General features: G+C 44.3%; 1 protein-coding gene across 1 annotated transcript in view; it reads right to left on the bottom strand.

The window, feature by feature from the left end:
- The window catches only part of LOC108543844 (S-adenosyl-L-methionine-dependent tRNA 4-demethylwyosine synthase), a 135,652-nt gene that overhangs the window by 93,955 nt on the left and 29,249 nt on the right, over positions 1 to 12,448 (bottom strand). The window contains exon 7 of the mRNA XM_017894649.1: positions 10,804 to 10,926. Coding sequence (XP_017750138.1) covers positions 10,804 to 10,926 — 123 coding nt within the window. The remainder of the gene's footprint in view (positions 1 to 10,803; positions 10,927 to 12,448) is intronic.

Genomic DNA, 12,448 nt, shown 5'->3' with positions numbered 1-12,448 from the left:
TTTTTTGAGATAGGATCTCACTCTATCACCCAGGCTGGAGTGCAGTGGCATGATCTTGGCTCACTACAACCTCCACCTCCCAGGCTCAAGCGATCCTCCCACCTCAGCCTCCCAGTAGTTGGAATTACAGGCATGCACCATCACACCCAGCTAATTTTTGTATTTTTTGTAAAGACGGGGTTTCGTCATGTTGCCCAGGCTGGTCTCAAACTCCAGAGCTCAAGCAATCCACCTACCTAGGCTTCCCAAAGTGCTGGGATTACAGGCATGAGCCACTGCGCCCAGCTAAACAAAGCTTTTAAATAAAGCTTAACCTGGCAGAAAATACAAAAATCTCTAAATTAGCTATCTCATGCATCATTTTAAGACAATTTCACCGATGAAAATTACTCAGATTTTTAATTAAGAGTCATAACATTACACATTCACTTTGACCCAGGATATCAATATGGGGAATGTGTAATGTAGGAAAATATTCATACATCTTTCAAAAGTATGAAAGGTCTCAGACCAGTGTTAATTATAAGAGCAGAAAACTTGAAAGCACATCAAATGACCAACTCTAAGAAAATGTACAAGCAAATTTAAAACGTCTAAGCAAGGCCAGGCCCGGTGGCTCATGCCTGTCATCCTAGCACTTTGGGAGGCCGAGGCGGTGGATCACTTGAGGTCAGGAGTTCAAAATCACCCTGGCCAACATGGTGAAAACCCCATCTCTACAAAAAATACAAAAATTAGACAGGCATGGTGGCATATGCCTGTAATCCCAGCTACTCGGGAGGCTGGGATGGGAGAAATGCTTGAACCCAGGAGGTGGAGGTTGCAGTGAGCCGAGATCACACCACTGCACTCCAGCCTGGGCAACGCAGCGAGACTCCATTTCAAAAAAAAAAAAAATTGGCCAGGCGCGGTGGCTCACGCCTGTCATCCCAGCATTTTGGGAGGCCAAGGCAGGTGGATCACGAGGTCAAGGGATCGACACCATCCTGGCTAATACGGTGAAATCCCATCTCCACTAAAAAATACCAAAAAATTAGCCAGGTGTGGTGGCGGGCGCCTGTAATCCCAGCTACTCAGGAGACTGAGGCAGGAGAATGGCGTGAACCCCGGACGTGGAGCTTGCAGTGAGCTGAGATTGCACCACTGCACTCCAGCCTGGGTGACAGAGCAAGACTCCATCTCAAAACAAACAAACAAACAAACAAACAAACAAAATTATACTGACCAGAGGACAATGGGAGCCTCGAACTTAAGAACAATAGAACCAGTCGGGCACAGTGGCTCACACCTGTAATCCCAGCACTTTGGGAGGCCGAGGAGGGCAGATCACAAGATCAGGAGATCAAGACCATCCTGGCTAACACGGTGAAACCCCATCTCTACTAAAAACACAAAAACTTAGGGGGTGTGTGGTGGCATGTACCTGTAGTCCCAGCTGCTTGGGAGGCTGAGGCAAGAGAATAGCTCAAATCTGGAAGGTGGAGGTTGCAGTGAGCAAGATAGCGCCACTGCACTCCAGTCTGGGTGACAGAGTGAAACTTCGTCTCAAAAAAAAAAGGCAAGATTCCATCTAAAAAAAAAAAAAAAAAAGAAAGAAAGAAATGTTTCACAGGAAAAGAAAAAAGGCAAATGAACAATAAACACAAAATGCACCCAATCTCACTCACAATTTTAAAAATGCAAATTAACACAAAGCTACTATTTTTCAGATTGGCAAGATTTGAAAGACTGATAACACCTCAGATGTACAAAGACAAGTACTCTCAATTCTCTTCTACAATGGAAGCAGAAGGGAAACTTTTTGCAACTTTTACAAGGCAATTTGGAAATATTAAAACTACAAATTCCCTTTGATGCCAGAATTTCAATTTTAGGAATTTACTCTTCAGATAAGTTTATATCAGTCACAAAAAAAACATGAGCAAGAGTATCCATTACAAAATGAGAAAACACCTCAATGTTAATGAACAAGAGCCAAATAAATTGTGGGGCATCATAACAAACTACCTTAAAATGAACCTTACATTGAATTCATCTAATATGACTGACAGGACCAGAAAACTGTCATGTTAAAGGGAAAGAAAAGCAGTCTGCAGACCAGGAGTACAAAATGATCCCATTCGTGTAGCCAAACAACAAAATTATAACAAAACATAAATGTGTTTATAAAAGGCAATAAAATACCTGGAAGAATATTGTCAAACTGAAAACTGTGGTTACTATGAAAAGCGGATCCAGGAAAAACAGGAACAGAGGACTGCTGTCTGTGAAATTTTTAAACACATGTAAACAGGGTTTTAAATTAAAGGAGGCCAGGCGCGGTGGCTCATGACTGTAATCCCAGCACTTTGGGAGGCCAAGGCAGGCAGATCATGAGGTCAGGAGTTCAAGACCAGCCTGGCCAAGACGGTGAAACCCTGTCTCTACTAAAAATACAAAAATTAGCTGGGCATGGTGGCAGGTGCCTGTAATCCCAGCTTATCAGGAGGCTGAGGCAGGGAACTGCTTGAACCCCGGAGGCGGAGGTTGCACTGAGCCAAGATCATGCTACTACACTCTAGCCTTGGTGACAGAGCAAGGCTCTATCTCAAAAAAAAAAAAAAAAAAAAAAAAAAAAGGCTCCCCCAGATCACGGAGATGAAAGAGTAGAAAGAATGGAGGTAATGAGACAGGGTATTTGAAGATTTCTCTGGAGAATGTTGGTAAGGTACTTTAATTTCTCTCCACTCCCTCAAAAGGAGAGAGGCTGCAGAGAGCTGTCAGCCTCTTATCTCTAGCCCCACAAGAAAAGTGCCAATCCCAGCCTCTCAAAGAAGTTGCTCTGTATCCCCCGCCCTCAGAGGATTACAGATTGAGGTATGGCCGCCGCCCAGGAAATTTAGAAGCAAACAGATCAGCTACTTGCATTAGCAGGTGAGCACTACTGCTGGGTAGGAATTGGCCTGTCCCCTCCAAATAAAGAATTCAGGAGTGTTCCCGACAGCAGGATGGGAGTGAGGGAAATCTCAGATCCTGACCCATTGGTCAAGTAGAGCAGAGAGCAGGTGACAGAATTCAAAAGAGAAGCCAGAGAGACAGGGCACAGAGGAGGGACTAAGCAGCCATCAGTATACTTCTTGGCCAGGCATGGTGGCTCACACCTGGAATGCCAACACTTTGGGAGGCTCAGGCAGGCGGATCACCTGAGGTCAGGAGTTCAAGGCCAGCCTGGCCAACATGGTGAAACTCCGTCTCTACTAAAAATACAAAAATTAGCCAGGCGTGGTGGTACGCACCTGTAATAGCAGCTACTCAAGAGGCTTACACAGGAGAATCACTTGAACCTGGGAGGCAGAGGTTGCAGTGAGCTGAGATTGTGCCACTGCACCCCAGCCTGGATGAGACAGCAAGATTCTACCTCAAAAAAAAAAAAACAAAGGTATACTTCTCTACTGCCGGGAAATGGGCTCAAAAAAGAAGGAAAAAGAAAAAGAAGTACACCTCTCAGCTTCTCAGAGTACATTTTGCTCAGGGCAAGGGACTTGCCAGGGAGATGGTCATAGAAGGTATCTCCTAAGAAGCCATGAAAATATTCCCTGGAAAGAGAGTCAACTCAAAACACATGACTAGGAGACAGAGCACAAAGACATCTATGATAGCAGTAATCAAGTAAGAACTTTCCCACTTTTCTTTTTTTTTGAGACAGGGTCTCACTCCCGTCATCCAGACTGGAGGGCAGCGACACGATCTCAGCTCACTACAACCTCTGTCTCCCAGGCTCAAGTGATTCTCCTGCCTCAGCCTCCCGAGTAGCTGGGATTACAGGCGCCATCACACCTGGCTAATTTTTGCTGTTGTATTTTTGGTAGAGACAGGGTTTCGCCATGTTGCCCATGCTGGTCTCAAACTCCTGAGCTCAAGTGATCCATCCGTCTCAGCCTCCCAAAGTGCTGGGATTACATGCGTGATTCAGCACGCCCGGATTACTTCTCTTTATCTGTCCTGCCTCCCTGCAGCTGCTCCCAAACCCTATGGAGATCCAAAACAGCAGCTAACAAATAGGCTGGGTGACAGAGTGAGACCCTGTCTCCAAAAATAAAAAATAAAAATAAAACCAAAAAATCCACTGCAAATTTCCCAAAATGTCCAAACAATGGTCTTCTCTCTTTGATCCAAGACTAAAATTTACAAAATGCATTTGGGGTTTTTTTTTCATTGTCTCTTTTTTTTCTGAGACAGAGTCTCGCTCTGTCACCCAGGCTGGAGTGCAGTGGCGCAATCTCGGCTCACTGCAAGCTCCGCCTCCTGGGTTCATGCCATTCTCCTGCCTCAGTCTCCAGAGTAACTGGGACTACAGGCACCTGCCACCACGCCCAGCTAATTTTTTCAATTTTTAATAGAGATGGGGTTTCACGGTGTTAGCCAGGATGGTCTTGATCTCCTGACCTCGTGATCCACCTGCCTCGGCCTCCCAAACTGCTGGGATGACAGGCGTGAGCCACCGCGCCCGGCTCCATTGTCTCTTTTAATCCTAGAATGGTGATCGCCTCACCATGTTTTTTTGTTGTTATTGTTTATGACATTGACATTTACAGAATCTAAAAGGCTTGTGGCAAATACTGGATTTGTCTGATTGTTTCCCCATAATAAGATTCAAGCCAAACATTTTTTGACATGAAACTACATAGATGATGATGTGTGTGTGTCTTGCTATATACATCATATCAGGAGGAACATGGGTCCAATTTTATCAGAAATGATAATGCTAAATTTGGTTGCTTAATATAGGTGGGAATCCCCTGATCTCTCTATTTGTAATCAGAGGGATTAGTTTCTAATCCCTCTGAAATTAGAAACTAATATGTGGGGGGTTTTCCCCACTCATTCCTCGTTTCTAGTTGGTTTAGTTTGTGGGATGACATTTTGAGACACTGAATATCTATTCCCCAAAGACATTTCACACAACCCTTGCTTAAATCAATTTGTTTTGTTTTGTTTTGTTTTTGAGAAGGAATCTTGCTCTGTTGCCCAGGCTGGAGTGCAATGGTGCAATCTCAGCTCACTGCAACCTCCGCCTTCCAGGTTGGAGTGACTCTCCTGCCTCAGCCTCCCCAGTAGCTGGGACTACAGGTGTGTGCCACCACGCCAGGCTAATTTTTGTATTTTTAGTAGAGACGGGGATTTCACTGTTGGCCAGGCTGGTCTCGAACTCCTGACCACAGGTGATCTGCCCACCTCAGCCTCCCAAAGTACTGGGATTACAGGCGTGAGCCACCGTACCCGGCTGAATCCTTACTTAAATCAGTTATTACACTAGGAATTGCAAACAGCTGATTTTCTAATTCTCTCATGCCTTACATGGTTAGTATCTAGAAGCCTTCTCCTACACAACATGCCTCCTGTTTGAGCCGCACACAGACGGATTTTTTTTTTTTTTTTTTTTTTGAGATGGAGTCTCACCCTGTCGCCTAGGCTGGAGTGCAATGGCACAATCTAGCTCCGCCTCCCGGGTTCAAGTGATTCTCCTATCTCAGCCTCCCGAGTAGCTGGGATTACAGGTATACGCCACCATGCCCAGCTAATTTTTGTATTTTTAGTAGAGACCGGGTTTCACCATGTTGGCCAGGCTGGTCTCGAACTCGTGACATCAGGTGATCCGCCTGCCTCAGCCTCCCAAAGTGCTGCGATTACAGGGATGAGCCACCACACCTGGCCACATATATCTGGTCTTTGACCTGGTTCTTGATACATAGCTTCAGAAAACCTTGGCATTTCCTAAGTAATAGATTCAGGATGAAGGCTGATCACCAGAAAGAAATCACATGATTAGAGGATTAGAATTTAGGGCCAGCCTGACCTTTGAGGAAAAGAAGTTCACTGGAGATCGAGCTTAATCAACTACCAAATGATTTAACCAATCGTGCTTGCATGATGGGACACCAACAAAAACCCTGGACACTGAAGCTCAGTGGGGCTTCCTGGTTGAGGAACAGACTGATGTGCCTGGATTCCCAGAGGAGGGGACACAGAAGCTCCGTGTCTCTTCCTCATGCCCACTCCCTGGACCTTGCCCGAGAGTATGTCTTCCATTTGACCGTTTCTGATCTGTGGCCTTTATAATAAAACTGCAACCTAAATCAGCCTGGGCAACATGGTGAGACCTTGTCCCTACAAAAAAATTAAAAATGTTCTTGGCATGTTGGTGCATGTCTGTAGTCCTAGCTACTCAGGAGGCCAAGATGGGAGGATCCCTTGAGCCCAGGATTTCAAGGTTGCAGTGAGCCATGATCACACCACTGTACTTCAGCCTGGATGAAGGAGTGAGACCCTGTCTCAAAAACATCAAAAAACAAAAACAAAACCAGCAATCTTAAGTATAGAGCTTTCGGGAAGTTCTGTGAGTCATTCCGGCAGAAAAGTAGGTAGCTGTGAGACTTCCAGCTGGTATCTGAAGTCAGGGTAGTCTTCTAGAGGACTGTGCCCTAAACCTGTGCAGTCAGACACTAACTCTGGGTAAGACATATCAGAATTGAACTGAATTACAAGGTACCCATTTGGTGCCAGAGAATCGATGTCAGAACATGCTAAGTCCTTTCAGTGAACATAGCTAGAAAATACTATTTATATATACACACACACACACACACACACATATATATGCATATTTAAACTAAGTTTGCAAATGTAAGTGCACATTTTTAAAAATCTTAAGTCCATATCAGCCTACAAATCAAATCCAACACTACTTGGAAATCACAGTAATGCCTATCAATCCACCATAGTGTTATTCAGAGCCACACAACAACATTCTATTGTGTGGATATACCATGCTTTTTTCAACCAGTATTGGACACAGTTGTTTGCTATGTATGCTGCAATGCATAAGCCTGTGGAAATACTGTTTTGCATTAATGAAGCTGTATCTTGAAGGCAAATTCATACAACTGGGCCTGCTGGATAATGGATAAATGCCTATGTGACTTTGGTAAAAACTGCCAAAAGCCCTTCCATACAGGCTAGACCATCCTGGACTCCCACCTGCAAGGTATGAGTGCCTGTTTACTCACAGCCTCGCCTAACTATGTCATCCAGCTTTTCAGTTTTGGTTATTACATTCTGAAAGGTGAGAAATGTTTATCAGTGTAGTTTTCATTTGTATTTCTCTTATTACAAGTAAAGTTAAGCATCTTTTCATGTTTAAATCTCTTTGTAGAGTCATTTCTGAGAAATTCTTATTCATGTGTTTTGCCAACCTTTTCTACTATATTTTTGGTCGGCTGGAATTATAGGCATGCGCCACCACACCCAGTTAATTTTGTATTTTCAGTAAAGACAGGTTTTCATCATGTTGGTCAGGCTGGTCTCGAACTCCTAACCTCAAGTGATCCACCTGCCTCAGCTTCTCAAAGTATTGGGATTACAGGTGTGAGCCACAGCAACTGGCCAGGTCTGCCTTTTTTTTGAGACGGAGTCTCACTCTGTTGCCCAGGCTTGAGTACAGTGGCATGATCTCAGCTCACTGCAACCTCTGCCGCCAGGGTTCAAGAGATTCTCATGCCTCAGCCTCCCAAGTAGCTGGGACTACAGGCACGCACCACTATGTCCGGCTAATTTTTTTTGTATTTTTTAGTAGAGATGGGATTTCACCATGTTGGTCAGGCTGGTCTCGAGCTCCTGACCTCAAGTGATCCGCCCGCGTCAGCCTCCCAAAGTGCTGGGATTACAAGCATGAGCCACCACACCCGACCAGGTCTGCCTTTTTTTTTTTTTGAGACAGATTCTTGCTCTGTCACCCAGGCCACAGTGCAGTGGCGCCATCTCTGCTCTCTACAAGCTCCACCTCCAGAATTCACACCAATCTCTTGCCTCAGCCTCCCGAGTAGCTGGGACTGCAGGCACCCGCCACTGTGCCCAGCAAATTTTTTGTATTTTTAGTAGAGATGGTGTTTCACTGTATTAGCCAGGATGGTCTCAATCTCCTGACGTCATAATGTGCCTGCCTCGTCCACCCAAAGTGCTGGGATTACAGGCGTAAGCCACTGTGCCTGCAGGTCTGCCTGTTTTAAAAAGTTCATTGTATAGTAAAAAGATAAACACCTTGTCTGAGATATATGGGGCAAATAGTTCCTCCTGTTTTGCCTTTTGATTTTCCTTATGGCCAGGTAAAACACTTTAAAGTCATTCATAAATTTAATGTTTTTTATTGCTTCTAGATTTTGAATCATAAAAAAGTTTTCTCCAGGTTAGACAATAATCCATCTGATTCTACTATTTATATAATTTTTTCAACATTTAGCTCGCTCCTCCATTTGGAAATGATTCTGATGTATATACAAGCTAACAGATGTTTCACATCTTTTTTTTTTTTTGAAAGATCTCACAATGTCACGCAGGCCGGGGTGCAGTGACATGATCACAGCACACTGCAGCCTCAAACTCCCAGGTTCAAGCAATCCTCCCACCTCAGCCTCCCAAGTAGCTGGGACTACAGGCACATGCCACCACATCCAGCTAATTTTTTTTTTTTTTTTTTTAGAGATGGGGTTTCACTATGTTGCCGAGCCTGGTCCCAAACTCTTGGCCTCAAGAAATCCTCCCATCACCTCAGCCTCCCAAAGTGCTGGGATTACAGGGTGAGCCACCGCACTCAGCCAACATAATTTATTTTTAGAGTCCCTTTTAAACTCCAGGTCTTCAGAGTCCACCTTTAAGATATATGAAATTCCTACATATTCTTAGAATTTTATTCTGTTACAAGGGTCTCTGTCTCATCATGAGCCAGTACTACAGTTTTAATCAGAGATACCTTGTGGTATGTTTCAATATGTGGGAGGGTTAGTCCTTCTCATCACTACTTTCACCAGGGTTTTCGTAATTATTATTCCATGTTTATTTTTTCCACATGAATAGACCAATATAGATCTAGAAGGCTGGAGGACCTACTGGAAATTCTACTGGGATTCCATCAAACTTATATATTAAGAGAACTGACATCTTTACCATTCTGAGTCACTCTACCTAAAATAAGGAATGTCTTTCCATTTGCTCGAGTCCCCTTTGATATCATTCAGGAATGTTTTAAAGTTTTCCAACATAGGTTTAAGACATTTCTTTTTAAATTAATCTGTAGGTAGGCCAGGTGTGGTAACTCAGGCATGTAATCCCAGCACTGTGGGAGGCCAAGGTGGGCAGATTACCTGAGGTCAAGAGTTCGAGATCAGCCTGGCCAACATGGTAAAATCCCGTCTCTACTAAAAATACAAAAATTAGCTGGGCGTGGTGGTGTGCGCCTGTAGTCCCGGCTACTCGGGAGGCTGAGATAGAAGAATCACGTGAACCCAGGAGGCAGAGGTTGCAGTAAGCCGAGATCACACCACTGCACTCCAGCCTGGGTGACAGAATGAGACTCCATCTCAAAAAATAAAAAATAAATAAATTGGTAGGTAATTATTTATCCTTTATGTAGCTAGTCTAAATGAGGTCTTCTCTTTTACTATAGCTTCTAACTGGTTATTGTTTGGAAATATAAAGTCTATTGACTTTCTACATTATGATATCCTGCTAACCTTACTGAGTTCATTTGAATTTGTGTAGGTTTTAGCTTTGATTTTCTTGGATTTTCTAGTAGCTTTCTTTCGTTTTTTTAAAGCTTATGGACTACATATAATTTTAATTTAGGGGATTCTCATTTTCCAAAACTCACAGTTTAAATGAGCTGTTATTTTTATAGTATACATAACAATATGTAATTCAATTTTTTTTTTTTTTTTTTTTTTTTTTTGAAGACGGAGTCTCGCTCTCGCCCGGGCCTAGAGTGGCAGTGCCAGACTCCAGCTCACGCAAAGCTCTGCCTCCTGGGTTACGCCCATTCTTCCTGCCCTCAGCTCCGGAAGGTAGCCTGGGAACCTACAAGGGCCCCGCCACCTCCGCCCCGGCTAGTTTTTTTGTATTTTTCATAAAGAGACGGGTTTCACCGTGTTAAGCCAGGATGGTCTCGATATCCTGACCTCCTGATCCGCCCGTCTCACGGCGTCGCCAAGAGTTGCCTGGGGATTACAGGGCTTGAGGCGAGCCCGCACCGCTACTATTCAAATTTTTTAGATCACTGGAATCTGCATGTAATCCTATTGCATCGTACATTCTCACATTCATCTAGTCACTGAAACAGTCACATCCCAGACTGATATTTCCTGGATTCCTAGGGGCCCCACTTACGCTGATCTCCACACCCACAGACCAGGCTGCCATCCTTAAGCCCCAACACCATTTAGTCTATACAGCAGAGAAGCAAATTAACACTGGAGCTTCACTTGGAATCTCAACCATAATAAATCCTATCATGTTGTTCATCTTCAAATAGCCCTGAATAAAATCTCTGACCATCTACACCAAGCTTGTCCAAACCACAGCCCACTGGCCCAACACAAATTTATAAACTTTTTAAAAACATTTTAAGATTTTTTTTTTGCCATTTTTTTTTAAGCTCATCAGCTATCATTAGTGTATTTTATGTGTTGCCCAAGACAATTTTTCTACCAATGTGGCCCAGGAAAGCCAAAAGATTGGACGCCCCTGATCTACACTGTCCTCAGTCCTTGTTCTCAAATCTCCTGCTTATCCTCTGATGAGCTGACTTTCACAGGGCTGAGAGGGGAGATGTTCACCATGCTCATGAAAAATGGCAAAAAAAAATTATAAAACCCTCAAGACAGAAGCTAGAGAAATGAAACTCTTCTTGTGAGCTCAGATGGACTACACAGCAATAAATACTACATGTTAACCAACTGCGGGAGCCAAGTGCAACATTTCCCAAAGTAATGGTACCTTTTCTTTCTTCACATGATCCATAATTTTGCCCAAATCTTCAACATCAACAATGGAATTGAGGCTCTGACGGTCCTCACCACCAAACTCTTCTTCACTGGAGCTCTCAAAGGGTTCTTCCTCCTGAAAGAGAAATGCTTCAGAAACACAGTGTTCAAAGGGGCAAAGGCAAAGTTCTCTTACACCCCTCCCACACTGAGAATTCACTACGTCTCTAAATTCTTGCTTTTTTTTTTTTGAGACAGGGTCTCGCTCTGTCACCCAGGCTGGAGTGCAGTGGCGTGATCTCGGCTTACTGCAACCTCCGCCTCTTGGGTGCAAGTGATTCTCCTGCCTCAGCCTCCCAAGTAGCTAGGATCACAGGTGCATACCACCACACCCGGCTAATTTTTGTATTTTTAGTAGAGACAGGGTTTCACCATGTTGGCCAGGCTGGTCTCAAACCCCGGACCTCAGGTAATCCACCCACCTCAGCCTCCCGAAGTGCTAAGATTACAGGCATGAGACACAGTGCCCGGCTGTCTATAAATTCTCTTTTTTTTTTTTTTTTTTGAGACGGAGTCTCGCTCTGTCGCCCAGGCTGGAGTGCAGTGACCGGATCTCAGCTCACTGCAATTTCTGCCTCCCGGGTTTACGCCATTCTCCTGCCTCAGCCTCCCAAGTAGCTTGGGACTACAGGGGCCCGCCACCTCGCCTGGCTAGTTTTTTGTATTTTTAGTAGAGACGGGGTTTCGCCGTGTTAGCCAGGATGGTCTCGATCTCCTGACCTCGTGATCCGCCTGTCTCGGCCTCCCAAAGTACTGGGATTACAGGCTTGAGCCACCGCGTCCAGCCTATAAATTCTTAATTTAAAAATAAAATCTAGGCTGGGTATGGTGGCTCATACCCACAATCCCAGCACTTTGTGAGGCTAAGAAGGGAGGTCTGCTTGAGGTCAGGAGTTTGAAACGAGCCTGGGCAACACAGCAAGACCACATTGCTACAAAAAATGTACACAATTAGCCAGATGTGGTAGCACATGCCTATAGTCCCAACTACTTAGGAGACTGATGCAGAAGCGTCACTTGAAGCCAGGAGTTCAAGACCAGCCTGGGCAACATAGTGAAACCCTCATCTCTACAAAACAACAACAACAACAATGAAGAAATAAATCTTAAGTCTTTAGCATCAGACTCATAACTGTGAAAGGGCATGATGGAGTGAGAACAACTAACACTTCACCTGCCCTCCCACGTCACAGTGACATGAGCTGGGCTCAGAGGAACGAGACACATGCCAAGCAGAAGTAGAGGAAATGTGACATCACTGGGAAGACACATTTGCGGAGTATCTACTACGTCCCCAGCATAATGTTTATATACCCATTCATTTCATCCTCAACTATTTATGATGTAGATAGGTTCAACATCATCTCATAGATGAGGAAATTAAAGCTAGAGAAGTTAAAAAATCACGGCTAATACGTGGCAGCCTTCATCCCTTTCTCCAATGGAGGATAAGGCAGAATCAAACAATAGAGAGATTTTGTTTGTTTTGTTGCTGTTGTTGTTTTGAGTCTCGCTCTGTCACCCAGGCTGGAGTGCAGTGGCATGATCTTGGCTCACTGCAACCTCTACCTCCTGGGTTCAAGCAATTGTCATGCCTC

The sequence above is a fragment of the Rhinopithecus bieti genome, unplaced genomic scaffold (genome assembly GCF_001698545.2).
Source record: "Rhinopithecus bieti isolate Rb0 unplaced genomic scaffold, ASM169854v2 scaffold_24996, whole genome shotgun sequence".
Classification (NCBI taxonomy): domain Eukaryota; kingdom Metazoa; phylum Chordata; class Mammalia; order Primates; family Cercopithecidae; genus Rhinopithecus; species Rhinopithecus bieti.
The sequence above is the reverse complement of the archived record's forward strand: the minus strand, read 5'-3'. Positions and strand labels throughout refer to the sequence as shown.